General features: G+C 36.5%; 1 protein-coding gene across 1 annotated transcript in view; it reads left to right on the top strand.

Moving 5' to 3' along the window:
* Positions 1–5374: 5374 nt before the first annotated feature.
* The window catches only part of ASZ1 (ankyrin repeat, SAM and basic leucine zipper domain containing 1), a 147941-nt gene continuing 133990 nt past the window's right edge, over positions 5375–19325 (top strand). Inside the window, exons 1-3 of the mRNA XM_037837763.1 lie at positions 5375–5414; positions 9474–9596; positions 12307–12418. Of these exons, the coding sequence (XP_037693691.1) occupies positions 5375–5414; positions 9474–9596; positions 12307–12418 (275 nt within the window). The remainder of the gene's footprint in view (positions 5415–9473; positions 9597–12306; positions 12419–19325) is intronic.

The raw sequence follows: 19325 nt of genomic DNA on the forward strand, positions 1-19325 counted from the left end.
AACAGTAATTCAGGTCCTCATAGCTGAAGAATAATACTCCCTCAGAGAGGCCGTCTCTGAAATCCCTATTTCAAATTCCCACTTACCGCCATTACTCTCTATCCCTTTCACCTGGTTAATTTTTCTTTCTGGCACTTATCAATACCTGATATTTAATTATGTATTTTTTTGTTTCCCTTGCTAACTATAGACCTTCTGAGGTCAAGGATCTTCTTACTTGCTTTGCTCAAAACTTCACAGTAGGAACACAGTAAGCATTTATGGAATCAACAAATACTACAAATAAAAATAACTGCTTATCTCTCCCCTTCACTTTCCTGTGCACATGAACTCTAATAATTAAAAAAAAAACAAAACAAAAACTTTTAACCATTTTTATGCCTCCAAAATTATCTTTGAAAAGACAATTAACTATAATAAGTAAATAATAATAATAGTAGTAGTAAAGAATTGGATCCCAACAGCATTGTTTTTCAAATTATTAAAATTACTATTTCCTGTGCCATATAGAGAATAAGCAAGAGTTGTAAAAATGAGATAATATTAAATTTAAAACAAGTTCCCTACAAAATGCCATAGCATCATTCTATAAAGGTGAAATGAACTCTAATAACTAATCGTCATTATCATCTAAGTTGAAGCTTGAAAAGTTAAAAAACAAAATAAAACAAAACACCTAGGAACTAGGGAGGGCCTGAAATTGAGTAATATATATTTCTCGGATCCAGCTAATGTCTTGCCCTCTTTGTTTTACCGTCTCCTGTCATCAGTGAACCAAGCAGAACACTGTAGTCATTAACGCAGTGGGTAGGTGGCTTTCTAATCCATTCCAGGAAGTCACTCTGGGGAAATTCCCAAATTTCTTCACACAAAACTAAATTATCTACTTCTTATCTGGCTGGGAATAAAGTTTGTGATTTACATGTAAATGAATCACAGTTTATTCTGTTTTACTAACGGAAAGATGAAATCCGTGTTGGAAAGATGGATCCTATATTGTGGAGTGAAACATTTGGGAGAAACAAATTTCCCTCTAGGGAGAGAGAGCTTTTCTGGGGCATTACACTTTCCAAGTTAAACCTGAACATAACTCTGGAGTCATAGAGCCTGATGTGAATTCTGACCATCCTACTTAGTATGATCTTGGGCAGTTTATTTAACATTTCAGTACTCAATTTCTTTATCTGTAAAATGGGGATAATAGCTCTCAACTTCAAAAAGCTACAGTGAAGATAACATTAATTTATGGATGTAAAGTGCTGAGAGTAATGCAAGGGCACGTGACTTAACAGGGACTACAGAGCCAACTGTTTCTTGTATTTTAATCCCAGCCTTGCCACTTACTGACATTGGGCAAGTGACTTGACTTCTTTGTGTTTTTATTTCTCCCTCTGTAAAATTAAGGTAATATTTCCCTCAATAGGGCTGTGAGTATTAAGTGACTTAATATGGGTAGAATTCTTAGAACAATAACAGGCATATAGAAAGAACCTTAAAATGAATTTATAATTTTAATTATCATTATTGTTGTTGTTAATATTAACTTGGATTACAATTCAGTGTAAGATTTTCAAGGCCTTGATCTCCCCCTTTTTCCTGCTTTGATGTTGCTCCCTTTCCCCTGGTGGCTTCCTAAATGAATAGTTGTTCCCTACAGTTGTATGCTTGGCCCTCTGATCTCTTCATCCTATCCCTTCTCCCTTTCCACTATCATCACTCTAACATGTCTATTATTGTCTCCCAGGAAGATGATTTCTACAGCTGAACCAAGAGACCAGGTCTCTCTGTGGAGCTCTAGACTTGTCTGGACATGCCTTTTCCTCAGGCATTTCAGCATGTCTGTGTGCAACAGACTGACTTCCATTTCCTCAAAACCTCTTCTCCTGTGTTCTCCTTGTCACATCAGCTTTGTTTGACTCTTTCTCCCCCTCATCATTCATATCCAGTCACCAAATCCTCTTATTCTAATTCACAGTAAGTTTTTAATGCATTCCTTTCCTCTCCTCTTCACTTTTCCTGCCAGTTCCCTAGTTCACAATTATCTTATTTTTCTATTAGATCCTGCCATCTCCTGAAATCACCCTCTGAAATTATTCAGCCATAAAAAGGAATGAAGTATGGATGTATGCTACAACACAGATGAACTAGAAATATTATGATGAGTGATATATACGGTATGGATATACCATATTTTGTTTACCCATTCATCAGTTATGGATATTTGAGCTGTTTCCACTTTCTGACAATTATGAATAATGCTGCTATGAACAGTTGTATGCATCCATGATTCATTTTGAGTTAATTTTTGTAAAAGGCATGAGTTTAGGTTTAAATTCATTTTTTTTTTTTTAACCTATGGATATCCAATTGTTCCAGCATCATTTGTTGAAAGATATCCTTTCTCCATTGAATTGCTCTTGTATTTTTGTCAAAAATCAGTTGACTGTCCTTGTATGGGGCTATTTCTAGGATCTCTATTCTGTTCCATTGATCTATGTGTCTAGCCCTTCTCCAATACAACACAGTCCTTATTATTGTGGCAATATAGTAAGTATGGAAATCAATCTTTTCCAGAAATGTTTTAGCTATTCTAGTTCTTTTGCCTTTCCATATAAATTTTAAATAATCTTGTTTATATTCACAAAAAATCTTGCAGGATAAATCCCAAGGTTTTAAAAACCATTTATATATGAATAATTTCCAAATGTGTATTTCCAAGACCAACCTCTCCCCTGAGGTCCACATTTGAATATCCAACTATCCACTTGACAGTTACACTTGAATGTTTGGTTTTGAATATGTTAACTTCAAGATGCTCATTAAATCTTCAAGTTAATCCTCTTGTCTTCTCCATCTATTTCTTAGCCAGCTGCTCAAAACAAAGATCTTTTCTACAAAAGCTAGAGTGGTCTCTAAAGATATATATAATTAAAAGATGTTTCTCACTATCTTAAAAACATTTCAATATTCTATTATTTTTAGAGTAAAATCCAAACTCTTCACTTAAGGCCCACAAGGCCCTCTCATCACACACCCCTTCCTTCATGATGCTCCAGGATCAGTCCTCCTTTATGGTCCAAGTAGGACAAGGACAAAAGTAAGGAAGTGAGGCACCTAGAACACAAAATTTAAAGAGACACTCATTGCGCTTGCAGGACCCTCACCTAGTCCTAGGCCTGGGTCCAAGAGTCTAAACTTTTTCCTGCCTTAGTGCTTTGATACTAGCCATCTCCTCTGCTGGAAAACTCTGCCCTCCTACTTTCTATGGCTAGCTCCTTCTTGTTATTCAGAACTATACTCAGGTCTGCTACCCTATCTAAAATAATGATGATAATAATAATACCTAAGATTTATTCACCTCTTTCTTTGAGAGAGGCCCTATTCCAAACCCACTATCTCATTTAATCTTCATAACAACCCTATTAGGTGGGTAATATCCTTAAACTGAAACAGAAAATAAATTACTTAAGGACCCAAAGCTCCTTAAGCCAGAAACTGAGCAGACCTGTTTATTTTTTTGTGGCACCTAACCTGAAATATTCTTGCTTACTTATTTTCTTATTGTCTGTCTTCCTTTATTAAAATGTGGGCTCCAAGAGACAGTTTGGTTTGTCTTTTTTGATGTTGTCTCCCCAAACCTAGCTGTGCCTGTCCATGCTCAATGCTCCAGAACATTTACTGAATGAATGTATTTAGAAAGACAAGTGTGGTGACAACAATAACAATACTTACCTTTGAGAGTCTCTAAAGTAAATACTTCCAAAATTCTACATCAAAGATTCTTTAAGAAACATTTCTACTTCAAAAGTTTTTAAAAAGGGTGCATGGCTACTTCCTTTTACAATAATCTTGAGGTACATTCCTTGATTTTCTTACATTTGTGTGATGGCAAAGATAATCACTGGGGTATCAACATTCCATCTAGAAGTTAGATGCAGAAGAATAAGTGAGTTTGAGCTGCTTTCACCTGGAATTGTTAGTGTTTTTACTTTCTTAATTTTCAAATCATTTCATTCTTAGGAGGCCTTTCGATCCACTTTATTTTCTCCCTTTCATGACTAACTTTCTCCTCCAGGGCACCTACACTTCCTAACAAGAAAGTATTTTGATAGTTCGAAGTTACTAAGATAAGAGATTATATAAAATTTAAAGCAATAATTCTTTGAGTTGTTATTTTCTCCTGGCTCCTTCGGTGGCTTCCATCCATCTGGTGGCTTCTTGAATGTGTGGGTGGTGCTTCTTAGAGATGTATTCTGGCCAATAGGAGTCCCTCTCAAAAGGGAAACCTGCTTGATAGAGAACCTGAAGAGAGTAATGGAGGGAACAAAACCTAGTTTTACAAGATGTCAAATCCCATTCTGCTCCTGCCACAATTGAGGCTGTAACCACAGAGAAAGAACTTCCTCAAGAAGATACTCTTTAAAAATGAAGAGTAAGTCCCTGAAACGAGTAGGAAACACAAGAGCCTGAGCCGAGAGCCTCGCCAGCAGTGCCAACCCCATGAATTTTTTATCATCTGTGGCCCAGGGCTAAACGGTGCAGTGAAAACAGCGGAGTTTAAGAGATGAGCTGCGCTCGGCTATGCGCCTGCGCAGGAGGACAAAGGTCCCGGCGTTCTCACGTCGCGTCTTCCCGCGCAGTCGTACATGCTTCTTCTGTGCGCAGGCGCTGGAGAGCCCGCAAGCACGCAGCGGAGGGCAGCGCGGTGCGGCTAGGCGTGGGTCTAGAGCACCCGGGCCGACATGGCGGCAGGAGCTTTGCGACGCTTGGCGGTAGCCGGCGGAGGCGAGAGTAGTGAGAGCGAGGATGATGGCTGGGAAATCGGGTATCTCGACCGGGCTACCAACCGGGCGTCTCAGGTAGCGGAGGAAGCCTTGTTTTAGCCACACCTAGTATTGTCTTCTCCTGGCCCTCGAAGGGGAGACCCGACCTTGTGAAACTTCTTACTTCCTCTCCGGTGTCACCCAGAATTTTTTCCAGTAGAAAAATGTGCTTTGGGACCCACAAACAAAATTGTACTTTATTCCTGAACTGTGATTTCAATCAAATGCTCTTCCCCTTAGAGAAGCACCTTTCCATGCTGTCCCATTTTTTGTTGGTGTTGGGGAATGGATCTGGTGTTTCCAACCCTCACCTGCCATGGAAGAAAGATTTGGTGGTCCTTGTAGCTCTTCGCTTGGGTTTCGACCCGTCATTTCCCATTGTTTACAAATTTTGTGTGGTGACAAAAAAAATAAATAAAAATCTAGTACTTAAACATTATTGCTAAATTGATGGAGTGGAAATGAAAATACTTAATTTTCTGCTTCTTTAGAAATTAACGGGGCCGTTACCTACTGAAGACAAGAATGAAACATTTAAGAAAGCATTAACCATGGGAGATACTTCTTTGGTGGAAGAGCTCCTGGATTCTGGTGAGAGATAAGAGACGTAAATTAGTTTTAACTGAACACAAGTGTTCAGTTCACAAGGGTTCCGTGTTTTAATATGTTTGTGTTCCTTTCCTAAATGAAGCATAATGGATGTAAATATGTCAGGTACTCCACATATTTCACTTATTCTTAACTCTGAGCTCTGTCTGCCTTATATTTCTCCCTCTACTCTCAAATTTGGAATGCCACCCCGATTCCGTTCTATCAGTTCTTCCACTTCCTTCAAGAGGCCTACTCTTACTAATCCTACCTCATCCTGGTAATTCTTACTCACTTTTCTTAGAGTTTACAGGGCAAAGTATTATTAGAGGCTCCTCAAGAATTGTTTGTGGTTGTATACATTTTAGTTATGTTCTTTCCTTGTATGTGTGTGGAAGGAGGCCTGAGCTAGGAACCAGAATGTCTGGGTATTTGTTCCAGTTTTACTGCCTACTCAGTGTGCGGTTCCTTGGGGGAAATCATTTAAACTTTCAGAGTCTCAATTTCTTTGTGTAAAACATGATCATAATCTTGTTCTGGATCCTACAGCATTTTTCTGAGGATCTAATGAAATGTTTTTTAAAATTACTTTCACATAACAAATGTAAGTTGTGGATTATAATGATTGAAATCATCCAGTGGAGTAATGAGCATTTATTGAGCATATGCTATATACTTGACACAGTGTGCAGTTTTGTGGCAGTTGTAAAAGAAATCAAAGGCATAGACTTTGCTTATCAGACATTTACCATCTAGTTGTATATACCAAACCTTCACACAGAAGATGGATGAGATTATTTATAGCAAAATGTTTTTCTTCTGCTATGTTAGAGAGTTTGCATGGAAAGTAGATAGTTTTGTAAACCGTCGGTTTAGGAGGAAGAGACCTGAAACTTGATAGGAACACATGCTGGCGTGTACATAATGTTGGATGGTGTGAAATGGGCAGAGATTTTTTTTAGAAAAAGTTTGCCTTGGGACTAGTGGGAATAGGTACAATGAAGATTATGGATTATGGAGGATATTGAAGGATTAGGACTTGATATGATTGTTGGGCAAATGTGAGTTTTTGCTGTCTCTTGAACTGAGCCTACTGCTAAGTAGGTATTTTGTCAATCTTTTAAAATTTGTATTTAATTACAAAAAATTTTTAAAGCTCATTTTAAAAAGGCAGTAATAAATGTATGTATAAGCAGAAAATTATCTGTGTCCCCACTCCCACCACCATTGCTCCTGTAGTCCACTTACTAGGGGAAACTACTGTTTTAGTGTACTTTCTTCAGCCATCAACATTTAATTCTGTTTAAAAATATTTTTTATTTTCTATCATTCAGAGTCATTCTTGTTTTTGAAAGATACTTTTGTACTGTTGAAAAGTTTAATAAGAAATTAAAGTTCCCTTTGAGTGAGCCACTTGGAACAGTTAAGATGTCTCCAGTTTTTGTTATTCTTTGTACCGACCTTTTAAAATTAAGGAATGTTTCAGACATTCAAAAAGGTATAGAGATTATCCCCTTCCCCCTGAAGATTACAATTCAACTATATTTGGTGTTTATCATCCTTATGCATATTTTTATACTTTATGCATGTATACATTCCTAAATAATACAGTGTTATTTTGAATATTTTTGAGTTATATAAATGTCATACTCTAACATTCCTTTTTTTTTCCAATTTTTTTATTGAGATATAGTCACATACCATACCATATAGTCATCCAAAGTGTGCAGATGTTCACAATATCATCATATAGTTGTGCATTCATCACCACAATGTTTGAATATTTTCATTACTCCAAAAAAAAAATTAAAATAAGAATAAAAATTAAAGTGAAAAAAGAACACCAAAATATCCACCCTCCCCTTACTCATTTAATTTTTTGTTCCCATTTTTCTATTTATCTGTCCATACATTGGATAAAGGGAATGTGAACCACAAAGTTGTCACAATCACGCGGGCACATCTTGTAAAGTATATAATTATACAGTCGTCTTCAAGAATTAATATTACGGGGTTGCAGTTCAGCAGTTTCAGATATTTCCTTCTAGCTATTCTAAAACTCTAAAAACTATAAAGGGATAGCTATATGCCACATAAGAATAACCTCCAGAATAACCTCTCGACTCCATTTGAAATCTCTCTAGCCACTGAAACTTTAATTGTTTCATTTTCTTCCCCCTTTTGGTCAGGAAGGTTTTCTCAGTCCCACAGTGTCAGAACCCAGCTCATCCCCAGGAGTCATGTCCCGTGTTGCCAGGGAGATTTACACCCCTGGGAGTCATGTCCCACATAGGGGTAAAGGCAGTGAGTTTACCTGTTGAGTTGGCTTAGAAAGAGGCTGCATCTGAGCAACAAAACAAGTTCTCTGGGGGTGACTCTTAGGCAAAATTAAAAGTATGTCTAACTTTTACTGTAAGAAACTTCATAAGGGCAAACCCCGAGATCGAGGGCTTGGCCTTCTAAATTGGTAGTCCCCAATACTTGTGAGAATATCAGTAATTCCCCAGGTGAGGACATTTATTATTTCCACGTTTTTCCCCAGTCCCTCAGGGGGCTTTGAGAATATATTTTTATTCTCTGCCCAGATTACTGTAGGATGTATCAGGGCTTCACACTAACCTATACCAACCAATCAGATCTCACTCCCTATTTGAAGTTCCATGTAACTATGGTGTTTGAACAAACTGACCATACAAGTTAAATTGTATAATGTGCTACACAAAATATACATTTTGCGTTTAATAAACATCTCTTCCTTTGGTCTCACACAGAAGTGTGAAGTTTTAAAACATGGTCAGTATCATCCTTTATCCTTTAGTCTGGTTTACCTTAGTCCTAACCAAGTCCACTTTGTTCGTATCTCTAATTAAAGTCTGATCTCTTTTTCAGTCTCTTTAACATTTGCTGTATGGGGTAGTGCTGATATTCATAGCTGCTGAACTCTGGCTCTGAGTCTCAGGTGTCACACGTATACATATGTAACAATCATTTTGAAAGTTACCTTTTATTTTACACCATGCCATATAGGTGTCCTAGTAATTCTCTTTTTTCAGTATTAGAGGTGATGTTTAGTAAGAGTTCTTCTACTTAAAAGTCACGTTTGCTTATCATTTTCTTCCTTTTTGTCTTTACTGTCACAGTTTGAGCAGAGCAGTTGATGAGAATAGTGAGAAAGCAAAATTATCGTCTCTCATTTCGTTTATATGCTTTCAGTTGCAGCAGTTTAAAGAGGAAAATTTGTTGAAAGAAGACAAATTGGGCTAGCAGTGTATGTATGTACTAAGACGGTTTTATGTAGTTTTCTCTCAGTAATTATCACGCACTGATTCAGACCTTCATTTGTTTGCATAGACTTCTGTAGCCTGTTAACTGCTCTCCCTGCCTCCTGCCCACTCTCAACAATGGTGCCCATGTAATCTATATAATACAGATATACCAGTATTGCTCCCTTGATCACAAAGTGCAGTCTACATTTAACAGTGTTTGCATAATCTCACCCTAACCTACCTTTTTAGCTTCACCTTTTGCCAGTCCCCCATGGATAAATTTTGTATTGAGAAGGAAATAACTCTTAGGAATATGTGGTGGTATTTGCAATCATAGAGATGTATGTTATTGCCTAGGGTAATATTCCAATGAAAAAATACATAGTACATCTTAAACCTTTCCAGTTCCCCTAGAAAGAAAAAGGTAGCATGTAAAAAAGTTAATAAAGATATTTATATATTATATGATAAACATTGGTCAGATCAGGTCTTTTAGAACATTACTGCTGCCTGTAATGAAACTGAAGTTAGCTTTTTTTTAAGTCCAGATATAACTATTTCAGTTTTTAAAGACATTATTACCAAGAAAATTCCTTCTAAAAATAAGTACTTGGGACAGTACCTTAAGCAAGCATATTATGGTGACTGGGATTTTGTTTTGTTCTGTCTTGTTTTGGGGGGGGGGGTGTTGTGTGTTTTTTTTTTAATATTTCTAATTTTTTCTTTTGTGTTTGCTTTTTTAAAATTTCTTTCTTGGTGGGGGGGTGCTTTTCAAAGCTTGTTTTTATTTTGACAGGTGTTAGCGTAGATTCCAGCTTTCGGTATGGATGGACTCCCCTTATGTATGCTGCTAGCGTTGCCAATGTAGAGTTGGTTCGTGTCCTTTTGGACAGAGGTGCTAATGCAAGCTTCAATAAGGGTGAGATGTTTTAGGTAACTTAACAGATTGTTTACTGTGAATTTCTTGATTCCAAAACAGCTATTATGCAAAGTGAAAAAAAATTAAAGCAGACAAAAAAAACAAACCTCCTTACTAGTTGTATTTTGTAAATAGCATATAAATCAAATTAGGAACCGTAGATATTTTGAAAACTTTTTTTTCAATGAAGTGTATTCCATTAATATTATTTTTACGTCTGGTTATGTTATTATATGCCTTTACAGCTTCTACACTAAGAAGTTTTGATTACTTTTCAGGCAATTTTATTGAGATATTCACATACTATACAGTTATCCAAAGTGTACAGTTGGTTCACAGTATCCTCATATAGTTGTGCATTCATCACCACAATCAGTGTTTGAACATTTTCATTACTCCAAAAAAAAATAAATAAGAGTGAAAAAGAATACCCAAAATGCCCCATACCCCTCCATTATTCATTTAATTTTTGTCCCCATTTTTCTTCTCTTCTGTCCATACACTGGATAAAGGGAGTGTGAGCCACAAGGTTTTCACAATCACATGTTCACACCATATAAGCTATATATTTAGACAATTGTCTTCAAGAAATCCAGGTCACTGGATTGCAGGTCAACAGTTTCAGGTATTTCCTTCTAGCTATTCTAATACACTAAAAACTACAAAGGGATGTGTATATAATGCATAAGAATAATCTTGAATGGACCGCTCAATTCCATTTGAAATCTCTCTAGCCACTGAAACTTTTATTTTGTTTCATTTCTCTTCCCGCTTTTGGTCAAGAAGGCCTTATCAATCCCACGATGCCAGGTCCGGATTCATCCGCAGGAGTCATGTCCCATGTTGCCAGGGAGATTTACACCCCTTGGGAGTCATGTCCCACATAGTGGGGAGGGCAGCGAGTCCACCTGCCAAGCTGATTTAGAGAGAGAGGAGCAGTAAAAGACGTTCTCTGGGGGTGACTCTTAGGTACAATCATAAGTAAGTTTAGTCTGTCCTTTGCAGTAACAAGCTTCATCAAGGCAAGCCCAAAAATTGAAGGCTCGGCTTTGTAAATTGGTAGTCCCCAATGCTTGCGAGAATATCAAGAATTCCTCAGGTGGGGAAGTTTAATATTTCCACATTTTCCCAGTCCCTCAAGGGGGCCTTGATTATTTTTAAAGGAAAAATGCATTGAAAGAAAATATAAAAAAGCCAATAATTTTGTGGAAAATTACTTGAAAACTAGTCATTGGAAATTTAAACTCAACTCTGAATTATGATGTCACTTGAAAGTTGTTTCAGAGGTAGTTTATTAAATCCATAGATTTCTGTCTTTATTATTAAATAATTTCCAGTCAGTAGTGCTTTTAAAGAACATGAGTATCTGTAATTCATTTGAATTATGATATTGATTACTGATAACGTATTTTTAACATTTCCATTTTTAACATTTCCAATTTAATTCGGCAGTCAAATTGATGTCATAATCCAGATGTAGGTTTGATTTTGGAATTAATTTTCCAATTAACTTTGTACTTATGCTATATATTTATGAAATCATTTCTATTCTGTTTTTCTCATTTACTTATTTTGTATAAATTCCTGTCTTAACAAAATATCATGTTTGATCTTCTGCTGTGTTAGGTTTTTCTTATGGCATTTCCAAGTATCTGTCAATGGAGGCTGTACTCAGTAATGAGATATTTGAGAGCATGTAAAATATGCTGTTCAAAAAAAATTTATTTTGTTGAATAGTTCTTCTTTTGCCCTGCTTCCTTGTAATCAGAGGGATTCCTTACAATTGTAAAAGACTTTATGTTTTTTGCAGTACAAATTACACAAATTTTTTTATGTATTCAGTATAGCCACATCAGGTAAGAAGAGCAGGTGTTAGCTTCCTATCTATAAATTAGGACTAATGAGATATAAAGACATTGCTGAAGTCAAGTTTGTCAGTGACAGAACTAGGACTAGAATCTTTATCTTCTGTCAATATTGAACCACTAGGGTAAACCATAGCTGTTGTGAGATATTGGAATTTCCTGTTTCTTATTTGAGAAAATTTTTGTTTCTTCTTTTTTAAAATCTACTTTGATCTCCACTAATGCCATCAGAACCAAAAGAAGGAGAGTTTTAGGAAAAGTATGTTCAGAGAGATCATGTAGGAAAAGGACTGAAAAGAAACTAATGGATAGGGCAGTTAAGACAGTTTCAGTAGGGTAGTTTGGGCATAAACCAGATTTCAGAGAGTTGTGGAATGAGAGGGAAGTAAATAAGTGAAACTAAAGAGTATAGATAATTGTTTTTCAACCATGAGTTCAGCAAGGCAAATTTTAATTAATCAAACACTATTCATGTCCAGCATATGGCTCCACAGAGTCCATGCTCCTAATTACTCACTTATTTTCTTGAAGAAATGGGGTCAATGATGTAGGTGGTAGGGTCACTCTTAAATAGGAGGAATAAGTTAAGAAATGAGTTGTAGATATACTTCAGAGATTTTATTCAGCCCCGAACTCTTTTTTTTTTTTTTCTTTTTTTTCTTTTTTTTTTTTGGTGAAGGAAGGAAGTTATCACTTGCTAAGAGCAAGTGATTTGGAAATAGGCTATAGAATCTGAGGAGCAATAAAGATTTAGAGTATTTCAAATGATAAGAGAAGCCAGCCACATAGGTAGGTACACTGCCTGATGTATGGTTTTTTTCCCTTCATTTTTCTATTCACTATAGATAAGCAAACTGTTTTGATAACTGCATGTTCAGCTCGTGGCTCAGAGGAACGGATCTTGAAGTGTGTAGAGCTACTACTTTCAAGAAATGCTGATCCAAATGTTGCTTGTAGGTAAGAGCCTTACTGTCTATTCAGAAATATTGAAGATACTTATCTTTGGTTAGCAGCCTGTTAAGCATTTTGATAGGATAGTGTCTTTTTTTTTTTTTAATTGATGAAATGTTTAGTTTGCATGGTCAACTAGGTGACAAAAGGAAATAGATCAGAGATCAGTTATCAAAGGACAGGCATAACATGAAGGTGGTCTTTCACCTTTTAATTTTTGGAGGAATGTTATAAGAATTTGGAATGAGACGGAAAGGAGGATGAAAAACTATCTTATATTTTATTACTTGTATACTTAAAAAAATATAACTGGGGCTTTATAGTAAAGTTTCTTAACTCAGTGTTCTCCCTCTATAGCATTTACCAACGAAACAGTTTCACACAAATACTAACGTAATTCCAAAATAATACATGGAAGTGTTTCCATTTTGTGAAGACTTCACCAATTACATAATTAGGTAATACCATATATGTAATAGTGGTTAGATGCAGAGAAAACATGCAGTAAATGTATCTCGTATCTATTGACATGTCAATAATAATTAAAATGAATCAGATGGCTTAAAATTTTCATTTAAAGACTTCCTCCTAGTCTGGTTCCGTCTCCCTATTAAATACTTCTTTCTGGTCTATTTAATCTTCAAAGTGAAAAGAATGTAAGTAGCCTGTTCAACAGAAGTATATTTAATGTGAATAAAATTATTTATACTTCATCCATTCAAATAAAATTGATCCAGTGCCTGATATATACAAATAACTGTGATTACCTCCAGAGGTTTTTCTAATCTGCTTTGGTTCCTACATCTGGACAGCAGCCTTGGAAGGTCCTGTACAGCTTTAGATAATTCGTAAATGTTTTTTGACATATAAAGATTTTGATCTAGTATAGTGGTTCTCATCTGAGGCCTGTTTTGCTTCTAGGGGGCATTTAGCATTGTCTGAGACATTTTTGGCAGTCACATCTACCTGGAGGATGCTGCTAGCATCTAGTGAATAAAGGTCAGGGGTGCTGCTAAACATCATGCAATGTACTGGACAGTCCCCTCTCCCCCAATAAAGAACTATCCATCTCAAAATGTCAGTAGTGCCAAGGTTGAGAAACCCTGATCTAATGTGAGAAATGCCAGGATTTATAGAGTGGGTACTCAATATTTAGTAAGTAAAAATACAAAAGAACTGGTAAAGGAACTACATGCAAATTTTTACAAAATGAGAACTTTTATTCTGTCATATCTGATAAAATCCTTGGTTAGGAATACTTTTAGATGTGATCATACCTTGGAATTGTGACATGTCGTACAGGGTAACTAGTTGAAGTGAACTTCCAGGGATGCTATGATTTTGATTTGTGCCTCTAGAAGTAGCCTAAAGTAAGACTTGCCTCTCTGGGTTCAACGGAAAATTGTTCTTTGCTTGGTGTGCTTCAATATATATATTTTAAAATCTATGTCTACAAGATATTATAATGAAGTCTTCACTCTCCCAATCACTTAGTTGTATACACACTTGTAAATACTCTGAAAGACAAGCAAATTACTGTCATTGGTTCTAGAATGTTCTTCTTCATGAACTAGAAGGGGATAGTAATATGTAATCAGCATGCTAGCAATGTAAAAAGAAAAATCTCATCACTTGAAGAGAGTGCAATGAGATTTGGGGGAATTTTTACAGAAATCTATTAGAATATTGTGAATTTTTTAGTTCTTTGTACAAAATGCCAAAGGATACCAGAGATGCATCAGGGAATTACTATTCAGATGTCAGGGGGAAAAAAAATAGATCTTCAGAGAAATTTACTTTCAAGCAAATTTACTTTTCTTGAACACATTTGTTTTGTTTAGAAAGATTACCCAGAGAATCAACTGTAAAACTCATTAATTGCTAATTTCATGAAAGCTGGAATGTCGCATATTTGCCAATTACAAACAATGTCGACCTGTAGCTAGTTTGTTTTGTTTTTTACTAAAATGGGATCAGTGGTCTTGTTACCTGAAGTGAGAGTAATAACAAAGCCTTAGAGTTTAATCTCTAAGCTGGTGACTAAAATCTCAGTGCAGATATGTAATGTAGCATCGAAACTCCTCTCCATTTCATGGACACCACCTTAAATACAGGGCTTTAGTTTGTAGATAAAATGGTAAACAAGAAAAGGAGGGTTTTAGTTACATTAGTTAGGAGCAGGAAGTTACTTGTAAAGATTGGTAGCTCTTAATGAAAAGTGAACCACTTGAATCAAATATACCACTTGGTTTTATGTGCATTAAGTTGAATAGGTAGAAGCATATAGAATTAAGTGGAAACTATTGAATTCCAAAAGTGAGTAATACTTTTAATCACAGGTCTTACAGAATGGCATTGAGGAAATATGATAACAGTTTTTTAAAAGTTTTATTGTACATAATTTCTACACAGTGAAATGCTCAGATTTTCAGTGTACAGTTGGATCAGTTTTGATAAATGCATTCATTAGTGTTACTCTTACCCTGTCAATACATAGAGCATTTCTGTCACCCCAGAAAGTTCCCTCAGGCCCCTTCCCAGTCATATTCCCCCGCTTCCAGAAGCAACCATGTGCTCCAGGTCTGGTTTTATCACTATAAATTAGATTTGCTGTACTAAAATGTCATATAAATGGAATCATTCCAAGTATGTATTTTTTGTCTGCTTCTTTCACTCAGGTTAATATTTTTAAGATTCATCCATACTGTTTCAGGTTTCATTAGTTTGTTCCTTTTTATTGCTGAGTACTACTATTTGAATGTATAAATATTCTGAATAATTTTAAGAGATGTGGCAAAGTTTTTATCAGCTGACAAAAATAGCTGCCTCAATAAGACAAAAAGTTGATTGTCTTGGAAATTGAAAGAAAAGACAAAATAGTGTATTGAAAGAATAAAGAATTGTTAGAAAATTTAAATTGGCATAATTGAAAGAATTTTAAGGCTGTATGCTAAGGTAAACTGAGTGCTGACAATATAATGCATGTTTCCCTGTTCCTACCAGCTCCTGGTATTAGGTCCAAGCACCTTTAGCCAATCCCTTGAGCTACCTTCCCCTTTTGTTTTTATCTCACTCTTTTCTAGTCCTCTTCCCAGATTTTTTGTGTCTCTTCTCTGTAGTTAATAAGCCCTATCTCACTTTATCCCCCTTTATTCCTTTATCCCCTCAACCTTTTTTTTGTTTTAATTTTTATTGTGATAACATATTCACAACACAGAATTTCCCAGTGTACTCTTTCGTGTTGTGTACAATTCAGTGATGTTAATTACATTCACGGTGTTGTCAACCACCACCACCTTCCATTACCAAAAAATTTTCATCACCTCAAACACAAATTCTGAACCCATTAAGCAATAAATCCCCATCCCCTCCACCAGCCCTTGGTACCCTACAATCAACTTTCTGTATTTATGAATTTACTTATTCTAGTTTTTTTCATAAAAGTGAAATCATAACAATATATGTCCTTTTGTGTCAGACTTGTTTTTCTTAACGTTATGTCGTCAAGGTCCATTCATGTTGTAGCATGTATTAGAACTTCATTCCTTTTTAAGGCTGAGTAATATTGCATTGTATTGTATACCACATTTTGTTTATCCATTCATCTGTTGGTTGACTTGGGTTGTTTCTACCTTTTAGGTATTGTGAATAATGCTACTGTGAACACTGGTGTACAAATATCTTTTCACGTCTCTATTTTCAGTTCTTTTGGGTATATACCTAGAAGTGGAATATCCAGATTATAAGATAATTCTATGTTTAACTTTCTGAAGAACAGCTGAACTGTTTTTCACAGTGGCTGCACCATTTTACAGTCTCACTAACAGTGTATGAGTGTTCCTATTTCTCTGCATCCTCACCAACACTTATTTTCCATTTTTTTAAAAAGTCATCCTAGTGGGTGTGAAATGGTATCTCATTGTGATTTTGATGTGCATTTCCCTAATGGCTAATGATGCTGAGCCCCTTTTGTTTTTGATGCAGAATCATGACTTGTTTTATATAGTTCAGCCTAAAATTCAGCCCATGAGTGTGGGAAGAGGTTATTCATTTAATGACTTTGGTTACTGTCCAACAATCAATCTGATAGTTTGGCCATGTAAGAAATGAATTTCATTTTCTTTTTATTTTTTTATTCAATTTTTTTTAGATATATTCACATACCATACAGTCATCCAAAGTATACAATCAGTTGTTCACAGCACCATCATGTAGCTGTGCATTCATCACCCCCTAGTCCATCTTTTGAACATTTTCCTTGTACCAGAAAAAGTGACAATAAGAATAAAAAATAAAAGTAAAGAAGAACACCCAAAATACCCCTCCCTCCCACCCTACTTTTCATCTAGTTCCTTGTTCCTGTTTTTCTACTCATCCATCCATTCACTGGATAAAGGGAGTGTGATCCACAAGGCTTTCACAATCACGCTGTCACCTCCTGTAAGCTACATTGCTATACAGTCGTCTTCAAGAGTCAAGGCTACTGGGTGGCAGTTGGATAGTTTCAGGCATTTACCTCTAGTTGTCCAAATGCATTAAAACCTAAAAAGAGTTATGTATATAATCCATAAGGATGCCCACCAGAGTGACCTCTCAACTCTATTTGGAATCTCTCAGCCACTGAAACTTTACTTCGCTTCATTTCGCATCCCCCTTTTGGTCAAGAAGATGTCCTCCATCCCACAATGATGGGTCCAGGTTCATCTCCGGGAGTCATAGCCCACATTGTCAGGGAGATTCTCACCCCTGGGAGTCAGATCCCACAAAGGGAGGAGGACAGTGAGTTCACCGGCTGAGTTGGCTTAGCTAAAGAGAGGACCACTTCTGAGCAACAAAGAGGCACTCAGAGGGATACTCTTAAGCACAACTAGGAGCATGTTTAGCCTCTTCTTTGCAGTGATGAGCCTCATAAGGGCCAGTCCCATGATAGAGGGCTTGGCACATCAAACCGCCAGCCCTCAATGTTTGTGAGAACATAAGCCCAACACCTCTGCATTTTCTGCAAGCTCCTCAGGGAGGCCCTGCATATACATTTTTGTTCTCTGTCCAAATTGCTTTGGGATGTATCACTATTTCACACCAACCTATGCAAACCTCCCAGCTCTCACTTCCCGTTAAAAGTTTCATGTAATTATGGACGAATTTGAATGAATTGTGCGAGTTAAATTGTTTAGGAAATACCAATCTTGCACCACCTAAGCACCTTCTCACATGGAATTTGAAGTTTTAAAATGCAGTCAGTATTGTCCTTTACCCTTTGGCCCTATTTACCCTAGTCCTAACCACATCTGCTTCATTCATACCTCTGTTTGAAGTCTGGATTCTTTTTTCAGCTTTTTTAACAGTTGCTATATGTGCTAATACTGACATTCATATCTACCGAGTTCTAGCTCCGAGTTTCAGGTGTCACACAGATACCAAAAGTTCCAGAGATCGATCAGGCTTTACACAAAGGGATCAGCGCTCGGAATCTGGAGATAGCCATTATGATTGCAGAATAGATGTGACTGCTCTAAGAGCTTACAATCTAGGGACCATTACAATAAGCGTTCCCGATAAGCTGTGCTCTAAGGTTCAATTTTGAATTTACACATTGTAGTTAGTCCATATTGGTGAGATGTTACAGTGTTTGCCTTTGTTTCTGGCATAGTTCACTCCAAATACTGCCTACAGGTTCCATTCACATCGTTGTGTGTCTCACAGCTTCACTCCTTCCTGCAGGAGCTCAATATTTCCTTGTATGCACACACAACAGTTCACCATTCTGTTCCTCAGTCAATGTACCCTTAGGCTACCTCCACCCATTGCAAATCATATATACTCTTCTCTGTAAACACCAGTGCACAAATGTCCATTCATATCCCTGCTCTCAGATGCTCCAAGTAAATGCCCCCTAATGAGGCTGCAGGACCTTATGGCACCCACATACTTAGCTTCGTGTGGAACTACCCCAGTCTTCCAGAAAGGCTGTATCATTCTGCCTCCTAACCAACAGTAAATACATACATCCCTCTCTCCATGTTTTCTTCAGCACTTTTATCCCTGTTTATATTTTTCCTTATAATTTGATAGAGCTATATTCACATACCATATAATCATCCACAGTATACAATCAGTTCATGATATCATCATACAGTTTTACATTTGTCACCACAGTCAACACTTGAACATATTGATTACTACAGAAAAAGTTTTTTTAAATGAATAATAAAAAAGATAATAAAAAGAAAAAGAAAATATTATGCAATACAGTAATAGGGTCAGACAACAACACCACTACTGAGAATCCCATGCCCCTCCCTTATAACCCTCTCTCATACTCATTTACCTTTGGTATATTGCCTTTGTTACATTTAATAGAAGCATATTACAGTGTTACTGTTAACCATAGACTCCAGTTTGCTTTGATTATATTTTTCCCCACTACCATCCCCTTTCCACACTCTGCATGATTGACATTCATTTGTTCTCCCAGATGCAAGAACAGTTTTGTATTTGTACATTTACAATCATTGACCACTCCAGTTTTTGCTAAGTTGAACAGTTCCAATCTTTATCTTCTATCTTTACCTCAGGTGTCATACATGCTTCTAGCCCACCTCTTTGAACTTTACTCATGGACATCTTTGTTCAGTGTAGTTACAGTATTGTGCTACCATCACACAGTATTATGCTATCTATTTCGAGATCTATACAATCAAGCTTGCTGAACATTCTGTAGTCCTTCAGCGTCAAATACCCAATCTCTACCCTCTTTGATCTCTTGGCACCTGTGTTATCAGCTTTTAACTCTCAAAGTTTGCTCATTAATGTTAGTTCATATTAGTGAGACCATACAGTATTTGTCCTTTTGTTTCTGGCTAACTTTGCTCAACATAATGTCCTCAAGGTTCATCCACATTATTATATGTTC

This window comes from Choloepus didactylus, chromosome 5 (assembly GCF_015220235.1).
Source record: "Choloepus didactylus isolate mChoDid1 chromosome 5, mChoDid1.pri, whole genome shotgun sequence".
Lineage (NCBI taxonomy): Eukaryota > Metazoa > Chordata > Mammalia > Pilosa > Megalonychidae > Choloepus > Choloepus didactylus.